The sequence below is a fragment of the Rhinatrema bivittatum genome, chromosome 17 (genome assembly GCF_901001135.1).
Source record: "Rhinatrema bivittatum chromosome 17, aRhiBiv1.1, whole genome shotgun sequence".
Taxonomy (NCBI): Eukaryota; Metazoa; Chordata; class Amphibia; order Gymnophiona; family Rhinatrematidae; genus Rhinatrema; species Rhinatrema bivittatum.
In genome coordinates this window covers 29,353,615-29,372,385 of record NC_042631.1, presented here as the reverse complement: position 1 = coordinate 29,372,385, position 18,771 = coordinate 29,353,615, and the positions used below count along the sequence as shown (strand labels likewise).

Sequence of the window (18,771 nt, the reverse complement as noted above, 5' to 3'; positions counted from 1 at the left end):
GGTTACTGGAAGTCAAAAGATCCCAGTATGGTGTAATTTGATGTTTGTTTTGAAAACTTTTTTGGGGGGAAATATTAGAACATTTTTAAATTATTGGATGTTTTATTCATAAAGTGTTTTGAAATCTTTAATTGGTGTCAGAAATATTGGAACAAATTTATCAAGTTCTTTAAATTATTGGTTGTTCGTCACCTGTTTTAACATTTATTCTTTTTATTAGTATGATTTTATTATGAATGATGTTTTATATCTCGATTTTATTGCTTGATGATGTTTCTGTTTTTCTATTGTTGCACTGCATAATACAGTCAGGCTTCTGGTTTTCAATACATTTTTTGCTGGCACATTTCTATTTATATCTGTTATGGTCTTTCTATTCTGTATTAGGTGAGGGTCTGTCTGATTTTAAAGATCCGGTTCTTGTGTACTTTTAATTCTTGCTGTGAAAATGATGGTTACTTATCGCTGGCATTATGGTCCTCTCTTCCTCATTTCTATTTTAAACGAAAGTTTGCTCTTTATTAATTTCTCTTGTATGCAGAAAATATATTTTTTCATTCATATTTTATGGCTGTAATTGCTGTTAGTAGATTAGGCAAATTATTTTATAGGATGGACTTAGTCAATGTTCCCTTGAAGGATTGGGTTGCTGGAAGCATAAAAACTGATAGGCTTTTTGCACACAAAACAACCTAATCCTTAGAGGGAACACTGCATAGAAGTAAAACATTGGTATTTAACTTTAGGCAATGGAATTTAATAAACAGACTGGTATTGGGGGCAGTTTTCAAACACCATTTTCCCAGGTCAACTGACTGAAAACTGCCTGCCCTTTCCCCAGGCGTGGGTAGGGATTAACAAAGCTTGCACTTTTATCCATGGGAATAGGCTCAGAGGCAGAAACACGTTTTGTAGGGAGTAAAAAAAAAAAAAAAAGTTACCTGCGGAAAAATGTAGGCATAAATCCCAAGGGAACTTTTTCATGGTGCAATTTAAAAAAAGATATGTGCACGTTTGCTTTGAAAATTGGAGCAAAGCCTGCGGATGCTTTTACCTGCAGACATTTCACAATCACCCCTTTGTTTTAACAAAGAACCATGTGGGTTTCCCTGAAGCTGACACAGTGCTTCTTCCACTACCAGTTGGCCTTTCATTAGCTTAACAATTACAGTTAATGCTCAGAAGAGGCTTGGCAGAAAACAAAAAGTCAGAATGTGTCCCCAGAAATGGAAGAGATGGCAAGTGCATCGTTTATTTTCTAAAGACATGTCCCGGCTGTACAGTGTATTTAACATTTTTTATATACAGATAGCCGTTTACACATCGTACCGGTTTACATATAACAGAATAGAGAGCTGCTGCGGAGGCAAGTCCTTTACATAAAACACAGAACAGAACAGCAACAGATCAAAAAAAATCAAAAAACTTTGGTTAAGCATTTAAAGTAAAAATTGGTATAACATAAATAGATAAGTGGTTTGTATAAATTAAAACATTTGCATGGTAGTTATTAGAAGAATGATTAGAAAAAGTACTCTGCTTTGGAAAATGGTTTGTACGGCAATTGGAAAGAAGTAAAGTGGGGAAAGGGAGGGGAGGGGAGAGGAGACATTGGAAAAGAAACAGAGGGGGAAATGAAGGGGGGGGAAGAGACGGGGTGTTAAAGGCATGTAATATTATGTTTGTATACCTGGTCCCTCTGTTTTCAGTGGTTCAGTCTGCAGACTCCCATTGGTCACAAACAAACACGCACAGTCTACATTGCATGTCCAAATACTTTAAGTCTATGAAAAGAATCCTTACGTTCATAAATTTCTCATACTGTATAGCCGATTCCATTGTATTGTTTGAATAATCCAGCGTATCTTTCCAAGAATGCATGAGGAATGCAAGTCTCAGCTGCCGAGCTGGAAATTCGACAAAAAATGTAATGAGTTAATTTTGTTTCTTCACCAGATACTAAATTATGCATTTTATAGAGCTGTGGTTCTCAACCCAGTCCTCGGTACACATCCAGTTGGTCTGGTTTTCAGGATATCCATAATGATCTGCATATAATGGAAACGGTTGCAAACAAATCTCTCTCATGCATGGTCATTGTGGATATCCTGAAACCCAGACTATGTGGGCATTTCCCTGAGAACTAGGCTCAAAACCACAGTACTGGGGTACAAATTCAGCATACTAAACTTTCTACTTTTCAGACCCACCATCTCGCTCACTAACCAAGAATAGTCAAAAGCTCAAATCATGTCCATAATCAGCTCACCATTCTCATATGCTCCCTCTTCCCCAGACTCCCAAGGTATGATTTAGGGATGCCACAGAAGTTCCCTCAGTATTGGAGTTTGAGGAAGGACACTTCCACAATGAGTCCCTTTTAGCCAACAAGCTCAAGTTGGCTCTGTAGCAGAGGAAGAGTGCTGTGCACTGCGATGCAGGAAACCCAGGTTCATTTTTCCTGTCTAGCGGGAAGGTGATGTGTTTAGGCTTCAACAGGAGTGCAGATGTCTTACAGAAAGGGCCATCACTGACAGGTCAAGAGTAGCACTTTCAGTTCTATACTCTGCCTTCCCAATTAAAAACACTGCTCAAGGCGACTTACAATAGATCAGAATTAAACCTGTACTGTTCAAGTCATCATTATAATAAACAGCAAATATTACATAAATCCTGAATCATAAATCAAAAATAAGAACTACAGAATCTTTCTACATAACATTCCCCAGCCTATCCCAACCCACCCCCTTTCTTTAGTCAAAGAAGCAATCCTGCTGATCCTTGGATTTTGATGATATGGTACAACTATTACCAGCAATTCACCGATGTGAGAAAAATGAGCATTGCACCTCTCTATGGCAAATATTTACCACCACATGAATGATACTGATCTTTAAAACAATAAATAAAATCTTTAAACAGAAAAAAAAAAATATTTACACCATGACACTATACATGCTAGCTCTGTAGGAAGCTGTGATTTTACCTGTGTGCTTTTTCAAGGCATCTTTGATAGTGATGAAGTTTTTCAAAGACTTGGACATTTTACAGCCTGCTATTGTCAAGTGGCCGGTATGCAGGAAATACCTAACCCAGTGATCATTGTCAAAATATGCCTGCAGCAAAAATGAAAAAAAGAGGTGAAAGAAAACCACTCATTTTCAACCTCTGGCACCGTATCTTGACACAAAGAGACATAGTAAAGAAATTACGTGGCAAAGAAAATCACGCTCCACTCTTTTGTTTTAAGGAGATATAAGAGTAACATCGCGTTGTGGTGTGTTGGTCCGCTAGCATGTGGTAACATTTTGTTCCGATGTGTTTAAGTGAGATGGCTTTCTGGTAAAACACTTGACCCCAGAAAGGAATAAAAGCATGAGAGACACACAGAACATGAGGACCCATCCAGCTCTGCTCAGCTTTCTAATCCCTTCCTCTCCCCCACAGATCTTCTGTGTTTGTCCTAGGTTTTCTTGAGAGTTTTGAATTTGCTCATCTCCACACCACAGAACTGTCACATTACAGATTGGGAACTTCCTTATTGTTGATGGAGAAGTTGTATTAAATGTTATTTCTGGGTAAGAAATCAAGAGGACTTTGATGCATGTTCTCTTGTACACATTTTGCTACGTACAAAATATTTAAAATTAAAATGTTATTCTTAAATGGTAGGTCCTGGCTCCCATGAGGAGGCTTTGCTGTTAAGTACTCCGCATGTATCTCTATGAAGGCAGTTTTTTTTACAATGCACCGTGTATTGTCATTTAGCTAACCAGCCAATTAATCACAAACGGCCAGCTTTCGTAAACATTTTGCAGATGTGTTAAAGAACATTACTTAACATGGAATGTACCTCGGACTGGGCCAACTCATTGTCATGATGAGGGAATCTGAGATCAAACCCTCCTCCATGGATGTCCATGGACTCGCCCAGAATAGATCCTGCCATTGCGGAACACTCAATATGCCAACCCGGCCGACCCTGTTCAAGCAAAAATAAAGTTAAAAGCCTATTCCCTCGTTCCCTTGGGACTGGACGCTGGTCAGACCACACAACTGAGGAAGCAGGGGCCCCAGATGCAACAGCATTAGCATTTATTCTGGAAAGGGCTCGGTGCCACCATCCTGGCTGGCACACTGCAAGACAATACTCTTTTGATGTGCTAGCCCTTTTCAAGTCCTGCATTGCTTTAGCTTTTATATTCATTTCTAAGCTACGAGTCTGATAAATTGATACTGGACTATGTACCGCTGATAATACAAACTCTGCTTACTACACTGTAGCCCTAATATATACTCAAGGCAATTCCATTTCCAAAAACTTCTAAGTAGAAGACTCTAAAGATAAGCTTTGGAAGTTTATAATCAGAGACCAAACGTGCACCCAGCTGCAGCAGAATTTGAGATCCAAATCACCCCATACCTTTCCCCAAGGGGAGTCCCATGATGGCTCTCCAGGTTTTGAAGCCTTCCACAAAGCAAAATCATTTGGAGAATGTTTCTCACTCAAGCGATCAGCTGAGATGCTCAAGTCACCTGGAAAAATTGAAAAATGAGTAAACCTTTCTTTTGTGATCACTGACTGAATAAATTCCAGAGATCACACCAAAACAGCCCGAAGTGAGAACGAGAGGGGCAGCGCATTGATAAAAAAAAGAGCAGGATTTTCATCTATTTTTTTCCATTCAGCTTAAGACGACTGGATGATGGAAACTGAGCTGAGAAGGCAACACGACTGCTGTAAACGGAAGCAAATACTGCCTGCCCCTTACCCCAAATGCCACATTCCCTTTACCTTCCCCCTCCTGCAGAGCTTTCTGATCTCCCACAGCTTCTGGAACCAGCTTAGCGTAAGAGTGTTGCGCACTGTCACCAAACTTCACCGTGTCAAAGTAGACAGAGCCGTGCGACACATACCTAGGAGGTGAAAACATTTTGAGGAAAAAAAAAAACAAAAACTTTCAACAGGAAACGTATTTTCATACATCAAGGTAAGAAACAGTCACAGCAGTGGGAATTCTCAGTTAAGTGGGGAATAATGGGAAATGCAGCACATTATAATGATACCTAGTATAAATGTTGTACGTACTATTTGTTTTAAGAAATTGTAATTTTGTGTGTCATGATTTGTAAATCACTTTGAGCAAGTTTCTGTCTGGAAAGCGATTCAGAAATGTTATTACATAAAAAATAAACGACTTTATGGTGCAATATTTAAAGCACAACATGTCACTGTCCACTTGTGCAGAGAGCACAAGTGGAAGAGGACAGAAACCTAGAAAAATGTATATTAAAAATCACTGGGTAAACAAGGCAAGGCACAATGCAAAGATTCTAACTGTATTGTAACAGCACACACTGAAATAAAAGCTTTATATGAGCACTTATTTCCTAGAATACAATAATGTACTATAGATTAGGTACAGTTGTATGCAAAAGTTTAGGAATTGTTGGTCACATTGTATGTTTCAATGAACCTCTAAAGTGAACAGAAACGGACTACCTCTACATAGTACAAAGGTCAACAAGATAGTAATTTTTACATGAAACAGTACAACAGCTATTTATTCATTTTAAAAGACTGAAAATAATGCAAAAATGAATATGGCATGTGTGAAAAGTTTGCACACCCTTTGTCAGTACTTTGCAACACCTTCTATAAGTTTCCTGTAGCCAGCTAAGAACCTTTCTATTCTTGCTTTTGGAACATTTTCTCACTCTTCCTTGAAGAACTATTTAGCTTAGGCATATTCTTAGGCATCCTTGTATGAACTCTCCACAGATTTTTAATAATCTCCTCACAGATTATCAATAATATTCAAAGACCAATCCAAGACATTTTCTTGTAAGTACTTCTTGGTTGATTTTGGAGGTATGTTTTGGATCATTGTCTTGCTGAAATATCAAACCTCAGTCACTTTACTGAATGTGAGACATTAGCTTCTAGGATATGCTCCAAAAAGTTCTGGGTTGGTTTTTTTTTTTTAAGGTTGTTTTGCATACTTTAGATGAAACAATTCCCTTCTGCCAACTCTCCCTTGCAGAATACTGTTGTGTAAGAAACATTGGACTGGACTTATGGACAACTACTCCAGTGTCAGCTAAACTTTTTAGTAGGTCATTTGCAGTGGTCTGTGGGTTCTGTTTTGTAGATCTGATTACTTTCCAAGCAGTTCTAGCTAACATTTTTCTTTGTCTTCCAAATCTTGCCTTGACTTCAACAGTTCCATGTAACTTCCATTGCTTAACGTTTCTGACAGATGAAACCGCTAGCTAGAAGAGTTTATAGATTTAAAAAAAATAATAATAATTCACTTACAAAGCAGGAAGAGGCTATCTTCATTTTCAAATACTCAGACAGCTGCTGCTTTGGAGGAGCTCACGGTTGTTGAAAGTAGTCCAGAACAATCACAACCTGAGAGGTTTGAAGGTGTCAGAATATTTGGCCAACTATAGTCTAACTAATTGAAGGCATAACATCTGTTAAAAATCAGCAAATGGTCTGTTAAAAATCAGCAAATAGCTTTCTGCATTTTTTAATGCAAAATTGTTACTATCATGTTTAGGCTTCATACCAGGCAGAGGTTGTGTCAGAGGTGCCTAAACCTTTGCACATAACTGTATTAAAATGGAATAATAGGATCCATATTGTACTTCTGTAGGTTTCAGTGTTTTATATCCCTGTGAGCCACAAATTCTAAAACAGAGCTGTAGCATTGCCACAGAGTTTGATCAAATAAATAAGGTCACAAATGATGCAGCCGAGACGTTGCAATATCAAATCCTGCAATGGAGCAGTTCAAAAGGGTAGTTTCATTTTCTGCTTTCTGGAAATTCACAGCTATATAATTATACAAAGTGACAAAGCTTAACACAGTAAAATTAATTTTTTTTAGTCTTCTTACCCATAGCCATTCTCCACAATTTTCTGGACAAATTCCACAATTTCTGGCACATATTCACTGACCCGAGTTAGGACATCAGGAGGTAACACCTACAACACACCAAAAAGGGCAAAAGCATGAATCATATCAGGAAAAAAAATTTCATGAAGCTGATTCTTTTGATAGCTGTACAAACCAATGCACAAATCAGTTGCTGAAGTATCCGTTCACTATGCAAGATTATATCTACATGTATCTTCTTACAGATAAAAGCTTCATACTTGGGATGGATTTTTCTTCTGATGTAAGGTATATTTAGAAGAAAAAACAAACCATATCATATCATGATATGTGGTTGGAGCTGAGGAGGTAGCACTTAATGACAGGAGGTCTTATCTGTTTGTAAATTGGTTCTATGTTTTACTGTAACTTGCCTAGGATTAAAGATCATGCAGACTAGAAATATTTTAAATAAATACATAAAATGAGGGCCTTACAATCCCATACAGAGAAGGATCCACAAGAAAGGCTTCCTGTAGATTCCCATCTTGTTACCTACAATGCACCCCTTGCTTTATCTCCCTTTTACTCTTCAAGCTTCTTGAAGGCTGTCACACACAACTTTTATTTTATACTTTTAAAAGTGAATGAGTTCTACATGGTGTTTGCCACTATGCTCCTATCTGCAGACGGCTCATCCTATGAAGTGAGCCAAGACCAAGAGAGAGCCCAGTCTGAAAGGCACAGCACGCTGTGCTCACTTATGAACTTCCAGAGGGGCTGCAATAGCAAAAGCTTTTCAGAGGCTGTGGCATCTTATTAAAGCAATGTAGAGACTCTAGTCCTCAAAAGCTTATGCCTTAATAAAGCTGTTAGTCTATGAGATGCTGTGTTCTCCCTTCTGAAGACATTCAGGAAATATCAATGTGTAGACAGCAAAGATACAAATGCACCAATCGTATCAGAGATCCACAACATCTGCACAGACTTTGGTGTTGTGATACACTAGATACTTACATTCAGAGCATCCATGTCTCTGTGATAATCACCTTCCCAGTACTTAGGGAGCTGGGAGAAAATAGAATTGTCAGTCACCAGACTGCCAAGCTTGGCGTCCAACCAGTCAGACAGCAAATCCTTGGCTTCTTCCAACAGTACCTATAAAATAGTATAAGAAAACTCATTCAGATATTTATATTTGTAAAGATAGCCCTCCCTCTTTTATAATCAAAACCACCATGTACGAGACAGACAAAGAGAGACTGAAATTTAGGGAACTGTTAAACAGGCAATCATTTTCAAGCAGAAGTAAGCTACAAACACAGTACTGTCATCTTATTTGTGCAAAGACCCGAAAAGTATCTTTCAAAAGCCAGAGACATTCACCTCTGCACATTTGACGACACACTCTGGAGGGAGCTTTTGCTGTAGTGCCTCTTCTAGTGGTGCTAGTGCAACCTTTACTCCAGTCTGAATCCTTTCCAGCATCTGCTTTTTATCTGGGTCAGTCGTCTCATTTAGTTTGGCTGAAAAAGGCTACATACATTTAAAAAATAAAATCATTCTGGGTTAAAATGAAATGCCGTGTTGCAGAAAGATGCAGCTCACTATTACAGAGCCAATCTCTGCATTACTTGTGGTACATGCATAGGTGAACTTTAAAAATGCCTGCATTTATTTTACAATTTTTTTTACACACTGCACCAGGACGGTTTTCAATAACAAATACGCATAAATAACATAAGTATGCTGAAGATGTGGTCACAGCGAGAACAGTGTGCTGCTTCAAAAGGACTGAGAAATTCTAACTAGCAAAGGAAAACACAGAAACTGCTACCAAGTTGTTAATGCTGGAGCCAAGGACCTATCAACCTAATACTATCTAAAACTGTCTTACTATCTTTTGAAATACCATTACAAATCGGAAGTATTTTGTTGGGAAATTCAACAAGTAATCAGATTAATGGCAGAGGCAAAAGTAATATAAAGAGTAATAATTCTCCCCTCCCCATCATCCCAGTATCTTTTTTGCATGAAAATCAACATCTGCCCTACTGTATTGTGCACAAGGGTAACCTTGTCCATTCTGTACTCTGTAGTTGCATTTTGTTATCACCGATATGTATTTTTCTCCCTTTAACCATTTCTGGAGCAATTTTCAGAAGTAGCCACATAGATGGTACTTTTACCCGTGGACATTACACCTAATCTCAAAAGGAGTATACAAGCAAAAACTTTCCCTTTGCAAAATGCTTTGAGAAAAATTACCCATAGAGGACGATAGTCAGCACCGCTTAGCAGGATAAGTGGCAACGTTTGAATATCCAGCCCCATTCAGCAGCTGCCACTTAGTCAGATACGTAGTTAGCTGCTTAAATGCCAGGCAGAATGCGGGTGCAACGGCGAGGAGCTAGTTATGCAGCTAAGTCAGACCTGCTATTGAGCTGGATATGCTTCTTACGCGGCTAACCGTAAAGTTATCCAGGTGCGAACGCTTTGCTGAATAACTTCTGAATACTTACCTTGTCCATATTTGCACCTGTTTTTTCTGTGGGCACTCCCCCCCCCCCTTCATGCATACTTTTAGCCAGGAGAAAGGGTGAGTGATTTTCACTTGGCCAATTTACCCAGATCTCACAGCTTTTGAAAATTGTCCGTCCCCCCCCCCCCCGGTGTATTAATCTTGGCAACACACGCAAGATTGGTCATGCCAATAATTTCCTGAATCTAAAGGGCTAACACGGATGCAAAATGGGAGAAAACAATTTAAAAACACAGGGCTTGTAACGCTCAGTTGTTTAAAAGTTTTCCCCATTCTGTGAACATGAGAAAACTCTTTGGAAACAGAATTCAGCCTCTAGGAAACTAATGTTTTGCTCCCTCCTTAGGAAGATTTAGGAGCCTATTAACTAAAGTATGGTAAAATCGGCCTTCTAATGCCCATTACTGGGCCAGTTTTAACATGGCTTTCATTCATTTCAACGGAGCCTAATTAACTATAAGAAAGAAAAAGTTTGTCCCATGCCGGTATGGAAACTGAGCTTCCCTCCTTGTACTCTCTAGCTCCGCCCCCTCTGTATTATCCAATCCGCTCTATCACATATGGAAATGGAGCTCCACCCCTCCCCGACTGTACTTGCCAGCTCTTACCCCCCCCCCCCGCTGTACTCTCACACTTCCTACACTTCTAATTATTTCCCCATCCTTGGACAGGCTTTTACTACTTTTAGGGAGGTAATGTGCATTATTTTATTTACTTTTATTTGGCAAAATGTTACTACAAAAGGTGCTTGTACATTTTTTGGGGGCAATCAATGGGTAGTAATTGATGACCTTCTAAAAGAAATAACCAGAAATCTGTTTGTGATTATTTTTTTAAAGTAACATAAGCAACATTGTTTATGTACTTAAAACAGTTCTCTTGACAGACGGTAAAGCATGCTGTTTATTTCAAATCGATCAAACCTAGAGTAAGAGCCCTAGTTTACTAAAAAAAAAAACAAACTGCATGGCATACAGCTCACCATCAAAGCATTCAGGACATCCTCCAATATCTGCGCTGCATCCACCTTCTTCTCCTTGTATTGCTCATAAAGATAATTCTGCCTTGCCCTCTTGATGATCTAAAGGGTGGGGGAAAAGCACATTCTTTAAAATGCTTCTCTATTTTACATCACAATTATCTTTCAAAGAAAAGAAAAAAAAAAAAGAAGACCAAATACAATATTGGAAATCAAACTTTCTTTTTTCTTTTAAACAAACCACAGACCTGAAGCCATTCTCCCTGAGATCGCATAATCACACTGGCACTTAAGCACGTTTAATATTATGTAACACAATACTTTGCTGGTTGAAACACCTTCCATGATTCTATGAGTTAAGAGCACTGGAATGGGGAAGAGAAGAACCGTGACAACAGTCATTACTATACTTATGCGCTGTCTCTAATTATTCAGTCCAGCCAGCCCTAGTTTTCTGAACCATGGGCTCATACTGAAATCACAAACATTACATAACGTACAGTAAATGCACACAACAATGGTCACTTTTCCATCCTTTCTCCCATCATAAATTTCACAAAACTACAGACTGCAAGAGGTGAACTATTTAACAAAAAATAGCATAGTAATGTCACATGAAAGAGTGACAAAAAAAAAAAAAATCAATGATCTATAAAATAGTTTTTTCTCTACCATGGGTACAGGCTAAGAAGGAATTGTTTTACTGTTAAAATGATCAGGGTATATGCAGTATCTTGCATTCTATAGAGAATTAAACTGCATGTCTTCAACAATATAATACCTATGGTAATCAAACGATCCTTGTAACAGAGAACAAAGCATAGCTGGCTGGGCTATTGCCAGCATACGGATAATCAGCCCCTCTCAATCAAGTGACTCATAGCAATGCAGCTAGAGCTAATATTTTCCCAACGAAACTGTGCTCTGTAGCAAGAACAGTGATGGTAACCAAATAAAGTGCTAAGAGAATTGGGTTGTCCTAATCCATTTCAACTCACATTTTGTTTGCTTAACTCTGCAGTCTACAAGAAGAATGGAAGAAAATCCCCAAATCCAGGTGCGCCAAGATTTTAGCATCATACCAAGACGACTTGAGGCTGTAAATGCTGCACAAGGTGCCTCACAGTACTGAGCAAGTTTATTTAAACACAACATTAATTGCCTAATACAAGCTTTACAAATGCTAATACATACACATTAATAAATAACACTCTATACTGCCTAAAAAGACTTATTTGAAACGCCTGAAAAAAAGTCCGTGAATCAACATGATTGAAAAACCAAATAGCTCTTAATGAGTGCGTCCAGCGTTCATTCAAAATGTGTTGTATCACGGAGAGATTTCATCATTCGAGCCTATATACTTTCATTCTGGTTTGTTTACTTTGGAACGCTTAGCTCATGTTATTGATTCTGTTTGCATGGAAAAATTCCTTACTTTATCATCAATATCCGTAATGTTCATGCAGTAGAAGACATCGTACTTGAAATAATCCATTAGTACTCTTCGCAGAATATCAAAAGAGATGTATGACCTAGAGTAAAATGGAAATGCAGAAAATAAGTTTCATCTTCAGGAATTTGCCCACCCAGCAAGAATTTATCAAGCCAGTTTTCCTAGTGGGGTTAAACATCCATCATAAATAGAATGAATGGCCTAGCTGGTTAGGACGATCCCGGCATTCTTTCCCCTTCTTCACTCCCTGCTCCCACTCCCCCTATAAAAGTTTGTGCACCTCACTCTACCCTCAACTGAGTCCCACGCTGGGACATCACAGCTACAGAGTGCACTTTGCTCCCCAGACTCACCCCTCTCCTCCTATTCCCTAATTACCGAGGAAGGGAAGTGGCTGGAGCTGTCAACAGAGAGGCCTCAGCTGGATGCAGATTCCCCGAGTGTCCAAGGGAAATCTGGAGATTTCCCAAATACGGTTACCACTCAAGACTGACAGCGTGGCAGAACCTGCCTACCTGAAATCTAAAAAGTTAGCTGAAGAATAAACTCTCTTTAAAGTTGCATTTCAACTTTCCGAAACGCAAACACCTGGCTTTACACCAATGCAACAGTCCTGAAAAGAACTAGATAACTTTTAAATCTATCTTCTCTGCAATTTTCCTAATTCTGTGCATCCAGATGCTCTCTGACCTCATGCAAGGGAAAAACAGAATGGAAGCTCTTGGTTTTCCACACTGTGAAACAACTAGACCCATTTCAATATAGCCAACTATGTGCCTAGCCTGGCAAATGCCAACTAGGCAGGAGGGAAAAAACAAGAAATGGAAAGCAGTTATTTGAAAATAAAACAAAAAACTTAAGCTTCCTCAAATTTAGATTTCAACTTTTCCATATATGTATATAAAATATCCAGAAACAGGTTAAATTCTCGTGTAGTCTACCAATGTATGATTGAGAAAGTGTGCATTAAATTGTTCAGTTCACTTTTACCCCATAACTTGAGCAATTTGATTCTATTCTTAATCCGCACCCCAAGTGTACAACTCTGCTTATAAAATGCAATGAAAAAAACTTGGATTACTGCCTCAGAGGGTACATTTCTAAATTAAGGGATACATTTACAAACATCTTCAGCGAGGACTCCCATTTGAGACCTGCATGCAGAAATCCAGAGTCTCTACAGTGTGCATGTTTTTATTTAGCAATAATTCACACCCACTTTAAGCAAGAAATCGTGTTTAGTACCAATTTAAGGGGACAAACTATTTTTGAATTCCCGAGATGATTAGTATGACCATTTCCTTCCTTCCACCTCTGATGGCAGGCCTTTCCAGGCATCCACTACCCTCTCATTAAAAATTAGGCTTTCCTTGCATTTCTGGAGTTTTCCACCCTTCTTTTTGGGTTTCTTGCCCCCAGTTGAAACCTATAAAATATGTAACTGATTATCATACTCCTTGCTCTAGTGTTTCCCTCCATGTTAGGTCCCTTATTGTCTCTGTTGGGACTGTTACAGGCCCTGCCCTGAGCCTCATTGCAGTATGAGTAATGGAGGTCCTTTTATGTGATGCAAGGTGTATATTTATTAGTATGACCCATTTGCTTTTCCAGAATGGCAAGAATTCACTCATTTATATTCCGTAGAAGTATTCTTGGTTTGCATTCCTCAGTAATTCACTTTGGATTTTATATTTCCCTGTGTTCTATTTAGTGCCATTAATGGTTTTATATGGTTAGTAATATTTTCTGTGTGATTAAGTAGTGCTGGTTGGGCTTTTCGAAAACCTATTGTTTTAGTATGCTGACGACTGCTCTGAATGAGTGTGTCTGGGTCCATTTATTTATTTATGAACATTTAATATTCCACTTTTCCCCAAAGCTGGTCTCAAGGCAGATTGCAATACATTTACATGAACAGAGGTAACGGAACAGCTTAGAGTCACGTCAGAATCTGCAATTAATAAAGCACTGGGATCCAATTTAGGAAATCCCATTTGCGAACTTCAAGATCCAGCTGTGCCCCTGTTCTGGATGTCCCAGTCCCTCATCAGGAGTTCAGGAAGTTGGGTCAAAGATATGGATCTTAGGAAAAAAAAGCTAAGGCATGGCTTTTCCTTAACTTAAGGTATATAAATGCTTTTTCTATTTTTTTTTTTTTGGGGGGGGGGGGGGGGGGGAAGAGAAGAGAGAGGAAAAAGGCTTCTAGCTCAGCCAGAACCAGGACTGGGATCTGGCACCATGAACCTTCACTAATATTTAACTTGATTGTTTCTTCTCCCCCCCCCCCCCCCTCACCCTGCCCAATAACTGCAGCAACAATCCTCCTTCCAGAACCCTGCAATCAGGGGCCCTAACTCTGGCCACTAGGTGTCACCATTGCACAATGACTGGGACTCTCTCCCCCAGGGGCTCTGTAGCACTTTCCAAAAGGCTCTAGAAAGTATGCTACTAGGGAGGACAACTTTCAAATATCCTGCATATCTCAGGCCGTAAGCATGCACATGAATGAAAAGGCCAGTTCTGTGCATAAAACAAAGTCCCTTTGGAAATTCCCATCTTGGAAAAGTAGCTTCGTTTTTAAGCATACAATAAACTCTGACATTGAAATCCAATTTTTCATCGTGAGGCTTGAACATACTGCAGTTGACGATATGCTCCTTTTTTTTTTTTTTTTTAATTTTATATGCATTCCCCAGTACTGAAGATTCGGATCCAAACAGCAAAGATTTTGATGTGCAGTCCTATGATCCTTTCACATCTCTTCCTGTATTCAATTTATTGATGTAAAAGTAAATAAATAAAACCCAATTCATTCAATCCATTCATCTAGGAGACGAATGATCAAGAGACAGTTATCTTACTGGACACCAGAATAGACAAGATCAACACTAACCTGAGGCAAGGCAGCTCAGAAGATTTGTGAATCATTGTGTTCAGATTATAACAGAATGCCATAGGTGAGGTGACATCTCAGAACACAGAAAAAAAAAAAAAAAAATCACATCCACTTACGTTTTACTGCTGAAATAATTCACCAACCCATACCAAATTACTATATCCTGCATCAGTTTTCAATGTATAAGCTCCTACTTGCTACATGGGCCAGTATTAAGCCAACCTAAGACTGCGGACAAACAAGATCAAGCACTACGAAGATTTTCTTGAATCTGGAGCTATGAATTGTGAACCAAAATAGCTGGCAAAGATTTATTTATTTTTATTTTATTTAATGATTTTTGTATACCGGCATTCATGTCAATACATATCACGTCGGTTTACAACATAAATCAAATGTTGGTTACTACATTTGCGTATAAAAGGAGGATAACTTTTAAAACAAGTTCATTTAAAATATAAAATCTGTCTCAGCATAATCTAATACACAAAAACTATGGAACAAAGCACATCTTAAAAATAGAAAGTGTATCATTAAAAGGAGTATCACTAAAAATTATAATAAAAAAAATCAATCCTTATTATTATTAAAGGCTTGGTTAAAAAGCCAGGTTTTGACTCTTTTTTTAAAAAAATATCCGTTTCCATCCTCAGCTGTGGTAGTAAAGCGTTCCAAAGGTTGGGACCGGCAATAGATAAAGCTCTCTCTCGTACAGTGTTCATATGAGCAGATTTTATTGTCAGAATTAGTAATAGCCCAGTGTTTACAGATCTGGTTATTCATGCTGGAACATGAAAATGTAGCGCTGCATTTAACCAAACGACCTTCTCGTTGTACAGGGATTTGTGTATTAATGTAAGTGCTTTGTATTGTGACCTGTATCCCATGGATCTGTAGCTCCTATGGAAAAACAAATACTGACTACATAGGAGTTAGCACAGCAAGGCAGCTGGTAATATCTGGATGCTGTGAACTATTTTTTTTTCATATTCATAGTTAAAAGGTAGGATGGTGCTATCCTCACCAGATGGCATGCCAGAGTAAGGTATTTGTTTCTTATCCCTGGTGCTCCTCTTCCATTCCACCTCCCTCCTCTTTTTGCTGATAGTCAACCATTAAAGAAGCTCTTCCAGGTACGTAACTCAAAGTCAGAAATTGCAATTTTACCCAAATTAGTATCACATTAAAATACAGTGCTATATTTAGTACTGCCACATTCTCTAGCCACTGCGGGAGGAACCACATAATTAGCCTGGTGCATAATCAATAAACCTGAAGCTCTCCCTTCTCCTAATTCAATCATCTGGTGCCTGCCTTCAGTCTCAGCTCTCTCTGCTTCCTGCTCCAGCCCCTCCCCTCACAAGCAGCTTGCAGAGACCAGGAGGGGAAGGGATGAGCCTGAGGCTGAAGGAGAGAGCAAAAAAAAAAGAAGAGACATTCGGCTCTTTAAACCCCGCACCTCCCCTCCTGAAGGGAATGCGAGGGGAGGAGGGTGAGGTTGGAGCGGACAGAGAAACATTCATGATGCTTGATCCCTCAAAGATCTCTTAAATCAAACCAAAGATGATTTTAATATAATTCCAGGATGGAAGTGATGAAATTACTCTTGAAGTAAGATCTTTATACAAGAGTTCTTGTGCTTACAAAATGCAGCCAACATTCCTTCAGCCACAAGGACGACCTGGATGTATTTTGAACTCTGCAACTGCAGATGTCCCACAGCAGGCAGAGACAGCATAAATTCCAATTCACAAAAGCCATGACAGCTAGCACCACTGCTCACAAGTTTTAAGCTTGTGCTAATTCAACCTCACTTTGTGCCTGTTACCACATGTCAGATCTCTGCACATGTATTTTTCCTTGTAACTAAACAGCATAACAAACTACTGATACTGCAGGCATTTTCGGGCAAATTTTAAAATGAGTGCACGTGCAGCCATACACATACTTGAGCAAAGCTAGCACACATGTCTTCCATAGGACTTTGCCAGCTTGTGCACACGAATGTAAGCGAATTTTAAAACATGCTTGCGTGAGGGACATTTCCCAGTTTCTCCAATCAGACCACCAGTCAACTTCAAGGTGTTCCAGACCTCTCTGGTTCTTCATCCCACATGCCCCCCCAGTTGACCAGGACCCTCACCCTCGTGTGAGCCCTAAAACGCGAGATCTACAGACTTGCTCCTTATCAGGAGCTGCAGTAAAGTTATGCGGATAACAAGCCGCTGCGTGCTGCGGCCTCCGGGTTTTAAAATACAGAGTTAAGCGCGCTGTGTTGGCCCCGCCCAGGAATGCCTAGGCCCCGCCTCCTTTTCCACTCCCTTATTTTTGCCATACACACTTTGCGGCTTTTTAAAATCCACATTGCTCACGCGCAGCCCCAAATGTGGGCAATTTTGCGAGGGGAACACTTAAAAATGACCCCTTTCAGCACACACAGCAATATAGTAAACGAGGGCAGAAAAAGGCCAAAATGGTCCATCCAGCTTGCTGAGCAAGGCATTTAGGGTGCAACGGTCGCTCCGTGCAGTGGAACGTGCTTCTCTACTCTGTTGAAAAGACATTTGCAGGGTCCCCTGATCATTTGGTTCTTTTCAAAAGGATAAAAAATGCATGGAAAGTGTCCATTACCAAATTGATACTGACCCTTTGAATGGTGTTCTCTCTTCAAAAGACACATTGCATTAAAGTTAGGACCACGTAAGACGGAAAAATCATCTACCTGGCATGGCCCATGTGAGAAGCATCATACACAGTTGGTCCACAGCAATACCACAACACTTTTCTTCCATTCTGGGGCACAAATATTTCCTACATTGGAAATTAAGAGAGATACAGTGAGTAGAAGAAACTTGTAACACAGTACGTAATATCAGTCTGTAGTCCATGACAATCCCAAGGCATAAAAGAAAAGATGATAGTAATACAATCAGAAGACGCTCGAGACTCTGGGCCAGATTTAATAGGAGTTCTCCACACTCGTAGTGAAAGACCCTTAGAGAAAGGATGAAAGTACACAGGACTCAAACTGAGGAATAAGCATATTCAACTCTAATGAATAGTCTGTCTCCTAGAACATCTTACTCGCTTCCCTAGTTTTAGCTCTCATATGCGGTGATGTCTTTCTTTTTCCAGTACAGGTTACGTTACAGCCTGACCCAGCACTACAAAATGCACCAGTTTATCCATTAGGGCTACAGTCCTAGAGGTTCCCTGATCTGAAAAACAATGCTGAGGGCAGCTAGGTCCAGATCCAGAAAACTTAAGGCAAAGGTGATCTGGCCTATCAAGCACAATGATTTCGGGGAAAAAAAAAAAGTTGTGTATAGAGTAGATTTTCAGCCAGGTGCACCTCAGATTGCTGGCTAAAAAAGTTAACTAGCGATCTTAAGCACATTTTCAGTCGCAACAGTTTGCAAGTGAAAAAAAAAATATCCTAAGATGTAGCCAATCAAAATTTGGCAGGTTAGATTTAGACTATTTGTGTGGCTGGGGTTGGTCATCTAAACTTAGCCAGACAGAACTGAAAATCAACCTTAATTGCTGGGCTCTAAGCCTCCCCAGAAAGCCTCTGGAGCCACCTATGTTTTGACTATTTAAATTTAGCTATACAGCAGGTAGAGAGGACGATGGGTATGTTTTATTTTTTTATCTAGCAGTTTTCATCTTGCTCCTATGTACCTCCAGGTCAATCAGAACCAGAGCTGGGATCTGGTGCCAGGAACCTTTATTTGCAGCTACCTGGGGTTTTTCCCACTATTTTATATTCTCTTCCCCCACTCCTCTTCAACATATCTAGTCTGGCCATTGCAGCAATGGTCCTGGGCCAGAACTCTAATCATGGGGCCCTGAATCTCGACACCAGCTGTCACTCTTAAGCAGTGATCACAAGTCCCTCCTCCTTTGGGGCTGCAAACACTACCTGTGCGGCATCCCTCTGCTGATCTGGGGAACAGAAGACCCGACTTGAGGATCAAACCATAGGGCAGTGCATAGGGGGTGAAGAATTTGTTA

The 18,771-nt window shown here is 39.6% G+C and overlaps 1 protein-coding gene across 3 annotated transcripts in view; it reads right to left on the bottom strand.

Moving 5' to 3' along the window:
* Window positions 1–18,771, bottom strand: part of CARS (cysteinyl-tRNA synthetase) — a 55,073-nt gene that overhangs the window by 27,718 nt on the left and 8,584 nt on the right. For all 3 annotated transcript variants that reach the window (XM_029582759.1, XM_029582761.1, XM_029582760.1), the window contains 11 exons: window positions 17,480–17,568; window positions 11,844–11,940; window positions 10,409–10,507; window positions 8,271–8,420; window positions 7,902–8,042; window positions 6,906–6,994; window positions 4,796–4,917; window positions 4,424–4,536; window positions 3,854–3,982; window positions 2,987–3,116; window positions 1,804–1,907 (listed from right to left, as the gene is read on the bottom strand). In XM_029582759.1, the coding sequence (XP_029438619.1) occupies window positions 1,804–1,907; window positions 2,987–3,116; window positions 3,854–3,982; window positions 4,424–4,536; window positions 4,796–4,917; window positions 6,906–6,994; window positions 7,902–8,042; window positions 8,271–8,420; window positions 10,409–10,507; window positions 11,844–11,940; window positions 17,480–17,568 (1,263 nt within the window). The remainder of the gene's footprint in view (window positions 1–1,803; window positions 1,908–2,986; window positions 3,117–3,853; window positions 3,983–4,423; window positions 4,537–4,795; window positions 4,918–6,905; window positions 6,995–7,901; window positions 8,043–8,270; window positions 8,421–10,408; window positions 10,508–11,843; window positions 11,941–17,479; window positions 17,569–18,771) is intronic.